Source organism: Felis catus, chromosome F1 (genome assembly GCF_018350175.1).
Source record: "Felis catus isolate Fca126 chromosome F1, F.catus_Fca126_mat1.0, whole genome shotgun sequence".
Lineage (NCBI taxonomy): Eukaryota > Metazoa > Chordata > Mammalia > Carnivora > Felidae > Felis > Felis catus.
The window spans coordinates 68,454,955-68,470,809 of NC_058384.1; the positions used below are offsets into that span (position 1 = coordinate 68,454,955).

Here is a 15,855-nt window from a genome sequence, read left to right on the forward strand (position 1 = left end):
CCGGCGGGGCGGGGCCGTAAGGGAGGGGGTCGGCTCCCGCACCGGGGGGCCCCCACCCCACCCCCACCGTCGACGGCCCACGCGCAGAGCGGCTCGTGGGACCGCGCGGGGGCCGCTCCGCGCGGGTGCGGGGCGCTGCGCGAGCGCGGGGGGGCCCCGGGCCGGCACGTGCGCCCCCTCTCCTCCCCCCTCCCTCCTCCCCGCCCCGGGCGCAGGCGCCGACCCCGGCGGATCTGGGCGGGAGGCGCCAGCCGCCGAGGGAGGGGCGCGCCGAGGGTGGGCGGCCTGTCGTCGGTCCCCGGTCGGTCGCGGCGCCGTCCCCTGTCGCCCCGGCGAGCGTGGGCAGGGCTGTCCCGCCGCGGGGGTGGTGGGGAGGGAAGAGCAGGGACGCCCCGCAGGGCCCGGGCCCGGGCCCCCGCCCCGCCCCGCCGGGCTGCGCGCCGGCCGGCTGGGGACGCGGAGCAGCCCCGGGGAATGCGGCGGCCGCGACCCCTGGCGCCCCTCCGCGAGTGCGCCGCGCCCCTCGGCCGCCTGCCCCGCGGGCCCCCCCCATGGCGGCGCGGTGGTTCAAGGAGTTTCCGCTGAACCTGAAGACGGCGTCCGAGCGCGCCCGGCCCGGTGGCGGCGGCGGCCGACTGCGCAAGAACTCGGAGGCGGGCGGCGCCGCGCCGGCCCCCGGCAAGGGCCGCAAGAACTCGGCGGCCGAGCTGGGGAGCGGCCGGGCGGGCGGCGGCGCCCCCAGGGACAGCCGGCCGCCCCGGGACAGCCTGCAGGGCCTGATCCAGGCCGCCGCGGGCAAGGGCCGCAAGAACTCGCGGGCCGCCGAGGACGAGCCGCACCGGGGCGTGGCCAGGAGCGCGGGCTGCAGCACCTACATCAGCAGGCTCATCAAGGTGGACGCGCAGGAGAAGAACTGCGGCGGCGGCGGCGGCGGCGGCAGTAGCAGCCCCAGCTCCAGCGCCTCTTCCTCCGCGTCCTCTTCCCCTGCCTCCCTGGGCCCCGAACCGGACAAGGGCAAGGTCGTGAGGCAGCAAGACACGGTAAGAATGCGGCCTCCCTGGGACCACCTGTCCCTGCAGAAGCGAGCCGGCGAAGGGAGCGCGGAGCACCTGCTGGGCGCGAGGCTCCTCTAGGCCGCGGGGCGGGCGAGGGGGGCTCCCCCCCGACATCTGGGGACGGTTAAGACACCATTTAAAGTCGTTTCGGCCTTTTTATCGTCTTGAGAAAATCTTCGTTTTCAGGAGAGGGAACTTTGCGGAAACTTGCTCTCCGTTTAATTTTGTTGGCAGTTTGGGAGAGTAACTGAAGGAGACCTTCCTGCTTTGTTGAATGTGACCCCCTTATAGATGTGCTGTGGTTTTAAATCCAGGGGGATGTGCAAAGCTAGATGCGTTCAGACGTTTATGGTCTGCACCCCTCAGGTAATGGGTTTCAGAACCTGGGGAACAGGCAGACCGCCCGCCCCAGGCCGTCTGCTGGTTTGGAAGTTCTAGGCACAGTTCACCCAGCACCCCAAGATTGCAGCCCTTTCATTCATTCCGTGAACGTGTGATGTGCAGCCGCGCGTAGGATGAGGGGCGCAGGGCTCCAGGGGCTGCGGAGGGTAGAGTGGGACCCGGAAACGCCCGTGAGGAAATCACAGCCTGGGAGGGAAGGTGTTTCCTGCTTCTCGGACCCCCCCCCCCCAGGGCTTCTGGGCGCTGACCCTTGTGAGGCGCTTAACGGAGAGGAGCGGGACCCTGTGAGGAGACCCCCTCCATTCTTACAGCGATGAGTTGGGGTTTTGTTTGCTTGTTTTTTAAACCCACCCTTCTGTGTGGAAAGGAAGAGAAGAGCTCAGCCCCCAGCCCAGGCTGTCACTTCCTGTCGTGGGAACTTGAACTTTCTCTTGCCGCCTGCTCCGGGCACTCTGTTCATCCCTCCGCTCATTCCTCCCGCAAACACTCCCAGCTTGCCTCTGTGGCGCCGGGCACGGGGCTGGGGAACCAGGTGGAAAGATGACCAAGGACCCAGCTGTTAGCCAGTGGTGCCCCTGACCGTTGGACTTGATGGGAAGCACCTTGCAGCCGAGGGCCGAGGGCTGAGTCGTCTGTGTTCCTGGGAATGGGGCTCACGTGGCGGGCAGTGAGAGGACGGAGACGGGGGTGCTGTGCAGTGGTGCGAGGGCCTCACTTCGGGATGCCCCATGTTTCTCAGGCCACCTCCTCCAGGCAGGCGGCCCCCGCCCTCCTCGTCTCTCCCTGTTGGTGTCACTTTCCCTGCCGGCCCAAGCGATTCCCTGCCGCGAGTTCTGATGCGATCAGAGACCGTAGCAGGTCTGGGGCCTCCCCTTAGTTGGATTCACCTTTCTTTGCCTTTTGGTTCTTATTCCTCTTTCTCTTCCGCTGGAGCAGGTAGTTTACACGGTCCCAGCTGTTTACTCTGGAGCCACGCTGACAATAGGGCAGGGGCTGTGCTTTTTGTCCCCCCCGCTCTCCCTGCAAAACTGTTGCCCCCTGAGAAGAGCCTGTCAGGCTCCGGTCCCCGAACCTCCCGTGTCGTCAGCCAGCAACTGCAGCCTAGAACCCATCACACACGCCACCTCTCCGGGCACCTTTCTGGTTTTGGAAGATGTTTTTGTGCCAAGTACAGACCAGAACTCTGTCGCTTGGGGAGACCTGTGTGCCTGTGAGTTATGGAAGCTAGACCTCCCCAGTGCTGTTCAGTTCTGACTGCGTCTCAGACTTCTGAAGCCTTCTCTTCGGAGGTTCCGGATCGCTGAAGGACGAGACCCAGGCTTGGTTCCACTTGGCTCCGTCACAGCGCCTCGCCGGTGCCGGTGGACGCTCAGTGCTCACTGGGCGACTGGCTGACTTTCGCCTGTGTCGCCCACCAGATTGGCATTAAGGACCAAAGTCAGAGGGAAGGTGCTAGACCAGTCCAACAGTCACCTCTGTCTTCCACCAGCAAATGCGTCACCGCCTGGGGAGACGACAGACCTGGAGACGAGCTTGGGGTCGAGCAAGGTTTGGGTGACTTGTTGCCGGTCGGTTTTGCCACCGACAGATCACGTGGCTGTCCACCTGTGACACGATCCAGCACGACCAGATCCGTTCGGAACTGGCTGGGGATCTTTTTGGCTCTGCAGAGTTTTAGTAGGTTTCGATCCCATGGCCGCCTGGTGTGCGATCACCCCCGGCAGCTCTCCTCTCTGGTTCTTTTAAGGTCATCATTTTAGAAGACTACGCTGATCCTTACGATGCCACGCGGACAAAAGGTCAGAGGGACGCGGAGAGAGTGGGAGAGAATGACGGGTACATGGAGCCCTATGACGCGCAGCAGATGATAACAGGTTTGTGGGCAGAGCGCCGGGCGGGTGAGAGGCGCTAACCTGGGCTTGGGGGACAGGTGACGCGGTTCCATCGGGTCTGTTGACCAGGAAAACAGAAGTCGGAAACAAAAGCAAGCTCAAAGTATCTAGTTAACTATCTTTATGGTTTCGTATCTTTCGGCTTTAGGGTCTGCAGAGTCTTTAACATCTTTCTAATTCTGTGCAAAGTGACACTTGTGAGTTTGCAGATGTGCTCAGGTCGTGACCTTCAGGGTTGAGGTGGTTGACATGCGTTTCTTGGCCGCTTTGACGCTCGTGAGGGGGGTCAGGGATCTCTCCCAGGGACTGAAACACACCTCAAGGATTTCACGTGGTTAGAAAGCACGGACGTGACACGGTCCCCTGTGTCACAGCAGAAGGTTGATCTCTCGACAAGCTCTACGGCGTGGGAGCAAAAAATTAACCACCAGTCACTGTTGTGAGCCAGGCCGTGTGGCTCAGACCTCCCGAAACCACAGTCCGCTGTTCCCGTGACGTCGCGGGCAGAGCTAACGTGTGAGCTAAGCAGTCCCTGTCGTCTCCAGCACCCAACTTTGCCCTTTTATTCACGGTTGTCTCAATTTCCTGTAAGTGATACTTAAAAATAATATGAGCTGGTTGTTTAGATTTATTTGTGAAACTTAGAGTAAAATAACCTATTCACCGTTTTCCCTTAAATGCTCTTTAATCCGTAAGGAAAAATGTGTTTCCAAGGGCTGACCCCAGGCACCCTTGTTTGGGCGTTTCGTGCCTGGGGAGGGACGCGTGGGCCACACGCAGAGCCCGTGGCTCCCGTTTCGGGACAGATTGGGAAGCCGGCAGCCCCGGCGCGGAGCCACGGCCCGGAGGGGGGAGCACAGGGAAGCCGGCACCCTGGACGGGTCAAGACAGGCTTCAGGATGAAAATGAGCTACAGCAGGAAAGGGGGGCCGCGTCCTGTTTGCCTGCTTACAGAGATAAGGCTGCGCTTTGGGGAGGGTGTACCCTGGCCGGGCTGCGACCCCGAAGGTCACTGGACTGTGACCTCTAATGAAATCTGTGAATGAAAGGAAGTGAAAATGAACTTAGTCAGAATTTTAAAAAATATCAGAGGCTTGAAAGGAATAGAGGAAAAGATTTACATAAAATTGAGGGAAAAGATTTTTTTTTTAAGGCTTAATTTTGATTTCTTTCTTTTGTCTTTTTGGTTTTTATTCGTTTCTTTCTCTTTAACCAGAATAGGTGGTTTATCTGTACTGTCCCCAGTCGGTATTTGTGGAGCCACACTAATGATGGGAAAATGCCATGATCCCCACAGGACTGTGCTCAGAGACCCCAGCCCTTTCCCCTTTTACAGAATCAGAGATTCTGACTTTGTAAGAGACACAGCAGAAATTAGCGCCTAGATCTCCTCCGGGTCGGGTGGTCAGCTTCCCCCACCACGTGGCCTCGGGACACGTTTGAAATGACGTAGGAAAAGCACTTTAAATTTTACACATAATTGGGGCGCCTGGGTGGCTCAGTCGGTTAAGCGTCTGACTTCAGCTCAGGTCATGATCTCGCGGTCTGTGAGTTCAAGCCCCGCGTCGGGCTCTGTGCTGACAGCTCGGAGCCTGGAGCCTGCTTCGGATTCTGTGTCTCCCTCTCTCTCCGCCCCTCCCGTGCTTGTTCTCTGTGTCTCTCTCCTTCAAAGATAAATAAACGTTAATTGTTTTTTAAATCTTACTCATAAGTGAGGCACCTTTCCGCTCAGGCTCATAAAGAAGGTTGTATGGAAAAATCAGAAATGTCCAACATGAAATAAACGCGATAATAATAGCTAACATTTCATATTCAAGTATTTGTTAAGTGCCAGGCTCTGTTCTACAGTTCATGTGAGTACGTTTATTTAGGAGTACAAGATTAATATATCCAATTGGAGAATAAATTCAAATTCACTAAACATTTAAATTACTAACTGTTCAATATTAATAGCTTATTTTGTCTTAAGAAAATCCGTGAATTTTAAAACCTCATTTAAAACATGTATCAAAACACCTTTTCAGTCAGTGCAGAGAATATACCTCTGATTCTACCCGTGGGCTCCACAGCTGGACAGAATAACAGGAAGTGAGTTTATCGGAAGCTGGAAATAAAAGATTTGCTGCTGGTTTTGTTTTTTTTTTTTTGTTTTTTTTTAAACCTTCTGCCTTTTTGTTCAGTTTGGTTCTTATGTGCTTGGTTGTCCTGTGCAATCTCAGAAACGGCTCCTTTTTCTTGAAAAACGTTAGAGAATTTTCTTTAGTTTCACATTTTCAGGAGATGGTGAGGACACCAGCCCCTGTCCTTGCTGTCCTGTGAGATGGCGGGACCGTGCCCGGCGTTAACGCCCTTTGAGATGTCAGCACCTCCAGCAAGTGCTTCTCAGGCAAGTACTCGAGCCTGGCCCCGTGCTGGGCTCCAGGCTTACCAGAAACAAGACCACGTGACCCATGTCCTTATGGACTGACCTCGCCTCCCAAGAGGCAGACAGACCCGACACCAGCAGACAAGAAAACGTGTCATTGAGCGTAAGTGAAGTTTATAAATAAATCCTCCCTTAGACGTACCCAAGGATCGTTCAAAAAAATTAGATTACGAACGGTGGTATCGGTGTCAGTCTCCCCGTTGTTCGGCTAAGGTGACAGCAACATTTTAGCTACATAATGGGCAGAAATATTCTAGCTGATTTAGCACGATGCGTTCAAGTGAAACCTTTAGCCCAGGAAGGGTGTTCATCCCCGAGACCGCCCGCGTTCCGTGTGGGAACTGCTTCCGGTGGTGGTGCTCTGGTGCCCGGCCCACCAGTTACCTGGCCAACCCCGCAGCCCGTGCAGTGGTGTTGGAAGTCTGGCCGGCAGTGAGGACACGAGAGTTTGGAACCATTCAGCAACGTGTCTGCGTGGCTCGGCGGGAAAGTGGAGGCACCAGGCTGTTCACCTGGACTGGTCAATACCTGTCTGCCTGTCTAAGTTCTGTGCTCACTGTGGGGCTTGAACTCACGACCCCAAGATCAAGAGTCACTCACTCCACCAACTGAGCCAGCCAGGTGCCCCTGAATAGTCAAATCTGAAGGAGAGCCTCATTGTTGGGGTGTCCATTAAACCCTCTATGGAGGGGTGCCTGGGTGGCTCAGTCAGTTGAGTGCCCGACTTCGGCTCAGGTTACGATCTGGTTTGTGAGTTTGAGCCCCGCGTCGGGCTCTGTGCTGACAGCTCGGAGCCTGGAGCCTGCTTCGGATTCTGTGTCTCCCTCTCTCTCTGCCCCTCCTCTGCTCGTGCTTTCTCTCTGTTTCTCTTTTTCTCTCTCTGTCTCTCAAACACGAGTAAACATTTTTAAAAATCCATTCTGGAAAAAAACAAAAATAGAAGACTTTGATTTATCTAATTTGCCTATACTTTATTTGTGAAACTTAAAGTTCAGGGTTCCTCAATTTTATGTGCTTTTGTTCAGGTATTTAGACTTATTTGATAGGGAAATATTCAAATCATTTTATCTTTTTAAGTTTTTTAACTTAAGTTTTTTATTTCCATGTTCATTATTTTTTTTTGCATTTTTATTTTTACTTAGTTTTTTTTTTTTTTTTAAGAGACAGAGCGTGAGCGGGGGAGGGGCAAGGAGAGAGGGAGACATAGAATCCGAAGCAGGCTCCAGGCTCTGAGCTGTCAGCACAGAGCTTGACGTGGGGTTCGAACTCCCAGACCGCGAGATCATGACCTGAGCCGAAGTCGGACATTTAACTGACTGAGCCCCCAGGTGCCCCTAAAATATTCAAATCATTTTAAATCAAAAGCTTGAGCGCTAATAAAACCTGTGCCTAAAAACATCTTTGAGGGGAAAACAGTTTGTAAGCGTATTTGAAAGCATTGGGAGATGGGTTGGGGGACAGGTGCGTTACAGAAATGTTGTGGACATTCTGCATGAAGTCTTTGGGGCACAGAGCGAGCATGCAGTGCCCAGGTCCACTGAGGCCACGCGGCCTCGTCTACGTCCCTGCGAGAAGGGGCTGACCTGTGTGTCGCCGCTCACCGGGCCTCACGGACGTGCTGCTGTAACGCGCCTAGTGCGCGCACGTCCAGTAAATTCGGCCGTTATTTAGACACTCTGGAGAGAGAGTTGCGTCTTCACAGGGAGTTCTGGACCCGCGTAGCGGACTGTTCACCGCCAGTTGCACTGCACTTAGTGAAGGAAAGTCCTGGTCCTGTTCCTGGTCCTGAGCCGTTGAGCCAGGGCGGGCAGCCTGGAGGGTGGGGTGTATCTGCGGGCCCCGAGGTCTGTTGTCCGAGGTAAAGGCCTCTATCAGCAGGGCCGGGGCGTAGCTTCCTCTCGCCGTTTCCTCCTTCTCAGGCCCGTTTCCTCCCGGAGCCAGCCCTGCACGTCAGGGCTGTTCTCCAGCGGGAAGGTCGGCCCGCTGGGTGATTGTTTCTGTTTCTATGGCGCCTCAGGCTGGGGGCAGCAGGTGCCGGAATGGAGTGCAGGGCGACTCCCTCGCAGGGCCACCGCTCAGGCCCTTGTTTCCCCTAATTAAATGGCGCTTCTCGGATCTCCCCGCCCCCCGGGCCACCCGGGAAAGAGCGCTTCCCAGGGACTCCCGTGTGCCCCGGCCTCGCTCGAGACCCCGATCATTGACATCATTTCAGCACAGGCACTGAGATTTCCTTGTGGGCAGGGCTGAGCTGAGGCGAGGACCTGGGGCAGGGTCACCGTCTAAACTGACGGTAAGCCTGGGGTTTGGTCAGAAACTTACAGTTTCTAGGTTCATGCTTTGAATTCCGTCCTGCCTTCTCTTTCCTTCTTCTTAGCTCTATAGAAACATTGTTTTAAAAAAATTCCAGCCCGATCTTCACTGAACCAGGAACGGAGTGGGGATGTTGTTCCCCATAATTTCATCTAGAGTAGTGAAAACGAGGCGCAGTATTGAAGGTCGAGAGGCTTGGATGGAGACGCACCTGCGCCAGCGCCCGTCCCGGCCCCGGAGCCTGCTCGCTCGGACACGGAGGGCTTGGCTCCAGGAGAACCCCAGGACGGGGACAGGCAGGAGGCGCTCGGATGGGGGCACAGGGACCGAAGGCGGGCCCGTGCTCCTCAGGCTCAGCCTCCCCTGAGAACCCCCACACCCCAGACCCATTACGCCCAGACCCCCACACGCGGGGCTGGAGCCGGCTGCGGCCGGGCCCTGGGAACCGACACTGTGGTTCTGAACTTAGTGTCCTGACTGTCACTCGCCCTTCAAAGTTTCATTTGTTGCTCTCGCTGTGATACGAGTCTCTCCTTCAGTGACTCTTCTCCGAGTGTCACCGTGCCCACGTTAGTTGTGGTCGTCCGACCCTCCCGCTTACCTGGCCCTTCTCTGCCCCTGCGGGCACGCCGGGGTGGGGGGGGGGGAGGCACCGCCCCCACCCACCCTGAGCTGGGAGCCCCGGCTCTGCCTTTGACCCTGTCCTTGTCTCCGGGGTTCCCACGGCACTAACAGCCTTCGTGTGTGTGAGCGTGCACCTGTGACTCAGAAGGGAGGTGGGCAGGAGAGAGGAGGGGACTCTGGGTAAGGTTTTCACACGTGAGGGGTCGTGGCCGAGCAGCTGGCCCTTGTACGAAGGCCGTTGAGAGCCCCGAGCGGGTTCAGGCGGACTGAGGTGCGCGCACTTGGAAAGGCTCCTGGCGGCGTCCCGGCGGGCGTTCGGAGCAGCCACGACATGGTGCGTCCACGTCACCGGCTCGGGCTGCCCAGACGCCGCCTGCCGAGGCCTCTGGACCTCGAGCTGGTCGGTCCCAGACACTCCTGGCTCCTTCCCACGTGGCTCGTAGCTTCTGCGTGGTTTTTGCATCCTTAGCTTCCAGTGGCACGTGAACGTAATTGTTATCGCCTGCTAAGAAAACGTAAGGTGAATCGCATCCAGAACGACCTGAACTGTGTATCCTTGCCTTTAAAACTCGTGTGTCTGGGGCGCCTCGGGGGCTCAGTTGGTTAAGTCTCCAACTTTGGCTCGGGTCCTGATCTCACGGTTTGTGCGTTCCAGCCCTCACGTCGGGCTCTGTGCTGACAGCTCAAAGCCTGGAGCCTGTTTTGGATTCTGTGTGTCTCTCTCTGTCCCTCCCCGCGGCGCGCGTGCGCTCTCTCTCAAAAGTAAATAAATAAAACTTGTGTGTTTGGAGCCCAGCGTGCCCACCGTCCAGCCCCCCACCGTCCCCCCTCTCCTGCCTCTGTCCTTTGAACTTCCCTGTCAATTCCGCGCTATGGGAACAGGCCCTCTGCGGTCCCCACCTCCCTGTCTCCCCTCAGGCAGCTTCCTCCCTTGGGCGTGACCTCCTCTGTCAGGGTGAGCCCATCTTCCACGGGGAGTGTGTCCACGTGCAGTGGCTGAGAGCACGGCTTCCAGAACCCAGCTTCCTGCTTGTGTGTCCAGCGCGTCCCGGCTTTGCCACGTGCTGCTGAGGACAATTGCCTTGAGCTTTGTGGCTAGCTTTCCCTTCTGTGACATTAGGAAACCACAGTACCCGTCTCACGGGGCTGTTGTGAAAGCCACAGAGTGCACCGTCCGTGACGTTAGCGGTCGTTTTTTCTTATTAGCCCGCCACATACTGTTTGTGAACGTGTCTAGCTTCCTCAGTGTTTTGAAACCCCCTAGAAGTCAGGAACTCTGTCCTGTGCACGTAACCGTCTTCCCTCAGTGCGTGTGGCCCGGTGCAGAATGTAACGGCCCGTCGACTTTTATTAAAATACTGTGGTCTCAGCCCTCCACGAAGGTGGACCCTGGGCTGTGGGGCACGTCTCCTGTGGCCATTTCTCCTTCCACAGGCTGCACGTGGCCCCGAGACGCCTGTCCTCAGGTGATGCCTGGTTGTCGGGCCGGATGGCGCGCCCGCCCAGGTGCCCGGAGAGGAGCCGTAGGTCCTCGCGCGGACAGGCGGCCCCTTCGCATCTGGGCCGGGAGGCAGTGTGGCTGTTCTCTGCCGCCTTCCCCGGACAGCAGGAGGCGGGAGCGCGTTGGTTACTGGCTTCCGTGGCACCCCGCCGTCGAGGTCTTACGTACGGGTGTTTTCCAGAAATCCGACGCCGAGGTTCCAAGGATCCCTTGGTGAAGGCTCTTCAGCTGCTGGACGGTCCCTGCGAGGCGGGCGACACCGGCACGAAATCGGAGACGTCAGCCAAGAGACGGAGCTCCAAGGACCTCCTGGGGAAGCCCCCCCAGCTGTACGACACGCCTTACGAGCCCACGGACGGCGGCCCCAGGACAGAGGAGCGGAGGACACGACTGCCCGCGGGGGACGAGCGGCCAGCGGCCGAGTACGAGCAGCCCTGGGAGTGGAAGAAGGAGCAGATCGCCAGGGCCCTGTCAGGTGAGGGCTGCCCCCAGGCGCCGGGAACATCTCGTGCGGCTGGAAGGCCACGCGAGGCCGAGCCCCGGAGGCCCGAGACTCTGGGCGCCGAGCGCCTTCAGTGGCTTGAAACGCGCGCGTGGCCGCTGCTCTGTCCCCACACGTCTCAAGCCGTCAGGTCGGGAGCGGCTTCTCCCGGCTCCTGCTCGAGGCCGCCCCTCACGCCTGGTGAAAGTCCCACTGAGGAAAAGGCAGCACTGGGTGCGGTGCGCTGCAGGGGCCCCTCCTTGAGGCGCGAGTGTGCAGAATAGCTTAGGAGACGCGGGCGATCGGGCTCGGTGTGAAAGGTGGTCTCCCTCTGTTTGGCCGACAGCCTCTTTTTCCTCGGAGTGGGAAGAGTCAGGGGTGTCTTTTTCCCTCCACCAGCGAAGCCAGGCTGGTGGTGCCGGTGTGGTCCACACGCAGGCTCAGTGGAGTTCGGTTTCCGTCCTGTTTTCCGCCGACCCCGTGGCCACCTGCTGTGCTGCGTGTCGCTCGTTCGTGTCTCTGCTCCGTGCGGCCTCGGTGGCGTAGCGTCCAAGGCGCCGTTCGTAGTTTCTGTTTCCAGGTTGATCTGTGTATTATTTCATAGTAAAAGCGGCTTATTAGGTTTCCTAGAATGACACGCTCTTATCTTTTATCCTAAATTTACTGAAAGTTTTTAGAAGTACACGCTAGGCGCACTCTGGAGGCCCCCAGGACGCACCCCACCCTGGGTGGTCGGCACGTGTCACCCCCGCGCAGGGGGCTTCCTTCCCGAGGCGAGGCCGGCAGGGAGGCTGCGGCTTTGGCATCCGCCCCGGCCACCCCTGTGGCCTCCGTGTTAAACGAGCCTTCTTTCCAGTTCAGTTTGAAGGCTCTGAGCGACCTTCCGTCAAGGAGGACGCGGTGAGGCCGCACCCCCGTCAGAAGAGCTGGACCCCCAAGGTCTTGAAGCCGGCCGCCTCCGAGCACGGCGAGGGCGAGAAGGTGGACCCAGCCCTGCCGCTGGGGAAGCAGCCGTGAGTCTCTTCGGCACTCGGGGACGAAGGGTGGCCGGAGCTTTTGCGGGCAGGGGGAGCACTTTGCACGATGAGTTTTGCTCGTGAATACTTGGTGGGTGGGGCTTAACGAACACCTGTTTTCAAAGCCTGTCATTTGTGCAGAGCGGAAAGGGCACTGCATCCCGGAGCCGGATTTCAAATTTCGTTCCCCCGTGTGGACTGAAAACTCTTCAGTGACACCAGCCCCGTTAGCTCCCTCTCATGCCTGATCCGTTTTGTGATCCACGTTTACCCAAATCTATGTCTCGTCTTTTCTGAGCGTGAAGCAGAATCTAGTTCAGGCTCTGCAGCTCCCACCAGAAGTGCATTACAAATGATATGTTTTGGGGGCGCCTGGGGGGCTCAGTGGGCTCAGCGTCCGGCTTCGGCTCAGGTCATGACCTCACGGTTCATGAGTTCGAGCCCCGCATCGGGCTCTGTGCCGACAGCTCGGAGCCCGGAGCCTGCTTCGGATTCTGTGTCTCCCTCTCTCTCTGCCCCTCTCCCGCCCTCCCTCCGTGTCTCTCTCTCTCTCTCTCTCTCTCTCTCTCTCTCTCTCTCTCTCTCTCTCAAAAGTAAATAAAAACAGTAAAAGAAAATTTTAAATGATACTATTTTATGGAGCGAGGCCCTGTCTGGATTCGTTCTCTGATGTTGGTGCCCCCTTTACAGTTGGTACCATGGCGCCATCACCCGTGCGGAGGCCGAGAGCCGGCTGCAGCCCTGCAGGGAAGCTGCCTACCTGGTCCGCAGCAGTGAGTCCGGGAGCAGCAGGTACACCATCGCACTGAAGTGAGTACCGAGGCCGCGAGCGCTCTGCTCGGGAGGCGGGCGGTGCGCCCCGCGGCCCTGTCCCGTCGCGGGCAGGTGGCTTCTTCAAAGAGGTACAATTTGAAGGCGGTGCGCAGGGGTGCGCCGGCTCGGACGACGGGGTGTGAGGGCTGGGGCTGGAACGCGGGGCTGGGATGGGGTAGATGCGCCAGCATCTCCGGGGACGGCGAGCGCCTCTGCTCTCACCCGTCGGTCGGTGTCCGCCTCGCCCTACCGGATCCCACGAGGTCCCCCCCGTGGGTCCAGCAGAGAGAAAATCCCGACAAGAAGAGGAATTTCCAGTGGGACGGTTCAGTTGTTTTATTTCCTAGTGTTGGAGACTTCAGTACATCAGGTCCCTTGATGTCAAAATGCCAACTCCAGTTGCACACCAGCTTCTCGTGGGGAAGAGGGAGACGCTGGCCGGCTGTCCCCCCCCCCCCCGCACTCCCCCCCTCCCCCGCCACCGTAACCGAGCGCTCGCTCTGGCCCAGCGGAGCTCCTGTCATGGAAATTCTCGCGGCTGTGGGCCCAGTGCTAGAGGATCATTGTCAGAGTCCCTAACAGCATTTCCTTCCTGAGGAAGCGGAGCCCCTGAAACAATCAGGCTGGAGAGAGAGAGGCTGGGCTGGTCGGGCGACGCGGTCCGGAGCGGGCCTGCCGGCAGACACACAATGGCAGGAACAGCGCCACTGCGTTCCTGATGCGGGGCTCGTGCGCACATCTCGGCCTGGGTGCCGGCTGTCGTCCGTCCTATTCAACCAGGGACAGTCTTCCCAGTTTGGGGGGTGGGAGGGAAGGAAGGAGGAAACTGGGTTTTTCTCCTTCTTCTTTTCCTTAACCTATTCTGCGGGGAAGAAGGGAGGAAAGGACCTCACGTCCTGGCCCCGTGACGAGGAGGGGGCTTAAAGGGGATTTAAACCTCACCTTAGCGGTCTCCTGCTTGGGCTTAAGCACTAGCCTGGCAATTTGGGGACTGGGCTTTTTTTCCCCCCCTTTTGTCTTTTTGGTCCAGTCCCTGATGACCTGTGTGTTACGGACAAACAGCCCAAGTCTGACCCACCTTTGGCCGAGGCCTCGAAGCCTCCCAGAGCCCCTGGAGAGCGGGATACGTTTCTGTTCGCGTTTGTAACGGTTCCCGGCACGAGTGAGAACGCGTCTGCCTGTGACCCTGGCCGGGATTGTTGTCCGTGGGGGACGACCCCCCGCTCGCTCGGTCCCATCTCCTCCTCGATTCTGTCTCGTTTCAGGACTAGCCAAGGGTGTGTCCACATCATAGTGGCCCAGACCAAAGACAGCAAGTACACGCTGGACCAGACGAGCGCGGTCTTTGGCAGCATCCCTGAAGTGGTGCACCACTACTCCAGCGAGAAGTTGCCTTTCAAGGGGGCGGAACACATGAGCTTGCTGCACCCCGTGCACAGCAAGCTGCACTAAGGTCCGGCCAGCAAAGCGCCGGCCAGGCCCCTCCTCCCGCGGCGTCGGCACCCAACCAGCATCGGGGGGGGGTGAGGCGGGGACCGCACCCCGGGACTTGGTGCCAAGTGAGTCTCCGTCTAGAAGGCATCCTAAATCCGTTCCGTGACACTCGGTCGCTGACCTGTTGCTTTTCCACAATGAGAAATCATGATTTACCGGCTGCCTCCGCTCTCTGGGGTAGGTGTTCTGTTTGGGGGAGGGGAGACTCTCAGGAAAGGTGAGTCAGGAGTCCAGGAATATTGTTTTCCAAAAATGTGCTAGTTGTCACGTGGGGGACCTGGTCTCTAAACAAACCAACAGAAATGCAATTGGCCTCAATACGAGGCAATAAAAACGGTCACGTGGGCCAGGGAGCGCAGGTCACGGACCCCTTTTCGGGGAAACGGACGAAGAGTGGAAAATGAGTGAACGGCAGGTGATTTGGAGAAAGCTGTGGAGTCCGTGAAGATTCACAACTCTGACAAGATTACTTTGTTGCTCAGCCTTCTAAGAAAGCTGTGTTTTCTCAATCTCTGGGGACTTTTTTATCATTATTCATAGAAGCATAAACAGGCAGGAAGACGCCCCTGACTTAAGAATCAGCAGTATAAATTAAGCCTTGGCATCGTTTTAGTTCTGAATTCTAGAATGAAATATACAACAAATCTGAAAATTTGAAAAGCTCAGCAGCCTCGAGCTGGATGATTTTTTTGCAGAACCCGAGTCCCTTCGTTCCATCCTCGGGCATTTCGGTTGTGGGGGCTGGTTTTTAATATTTGCTCCCTAGTTTGATTTGCTTTGTGTTTGGGAGTAAATGCTACGTATATGCATGTGTGTACCTCTCTCCGTCCGTCTCTAGGACGTGACTGCCCGTGCTCCCCTCCGAAACGTGCAGTGTCTCCTGGGCTATGCAGAGCAGGCCGGCTCCCGGCATAAAAATATTTCTAAAGAGACCAAGGTTTCCCTATTAAGATATCAGATTAACATTCCTAGTCTGCTTACCTTCATGGTTTATTGGGAACTTACATTGACCGTTGGCTTACTGTGAAAAAATTATGTAAAAAACCACGAGAATGGCTTCCTGAGAGGAGACCCCGGGGACGGCCAGCGGTTAGAGCCGAGCAGACGCTTCTGTGTTCCGGGTCTGCCGCGTGGACCCCAGAACTGGCCCGCGCACACGTGCACCGCCACCCACGAGAAGCTCGTTTTTGTGGCTCCTTTTAAATACACGGAAGAAGCCGATTCGGTTAATTTTGGGGAGAGCGTATCTTTCTGGTTAGTAGTTATTCTGTCACGATTTAGAGGTTAGTAAATCCTTGCTTTTTTATTCAGTTAAGGTTGTCGCCAACGGGTTGTGTGATCTTGGATTTAAAAACTCGAGAGGAACCTTTTCTTACCGAATCTCAGTGATTTTATTAGTAAGAGTCTCCTGTGTTTTAAATACTGACAGAATGTTTTCAGTGTGTATTCACTGTGTGTGACATCTTTGGCACAAGATTTTTTTTGTTACTTTTAGCATCTACAGTTCCAATTCCAAATCAACAAATATTTATTACCTTCCATATACAAATCACTTATTAAACTTATTTTTAGTTCAACATTCTCAAAGTGAAACCTTATTTTCTACTTAAACTTATTCTACAGAATACAGCGGTTATCCTGATTGTAATAAATGTTAAAAGCTTTGTACAGTTTTTCCTTGTGCACTAAATGGTTTCTGTCGCCCCCGCCCCCCAACTGAGGAGTGTGCAGCGAAATGACATTTCGACAGCAAACCTGATGCGTTACGTGTTCATGAAGCTTCGATCACACGCTCAGTATTGTGCTTTCTCTGCAGTCGTGACTCGTGACCTCCTTCGTGCG

The 15,855-nt window shown here is 56.9% G+C and overlaps 1 protein-coding gene across 1 annotated transcript; it reads left to right on the forward strand.

The window, feature by feature from the left end:
* Window positions 1-266: 266 nt before the first annotated feature.
* SHE (Src homology 2 domain containing E) lies at window positions 267-15,686 on the forward strand. Its single transcript, XM_006943205.4, has 6 exons — window positions 267-1,040; window positions 3,205-3,331; window positions 10,391-10,684; window positions 11,547-11,703; window positions 12,397-12,516; window positions 13,785-15,686. The coding sequence occupies exons 1-6, from the start codon at window positions 552-554 to the stop codon at window positions 13,969-13,971; spliced, it is 1,374 nt and encodes a 457-aa protein (XP_006943267.4). The 5' UTR covers window positions 267-551; the 3' UTR covers window positions 13,972-15,686.
* Window positions 15,687-15,855: the final 169 nt, after the last annotated feature.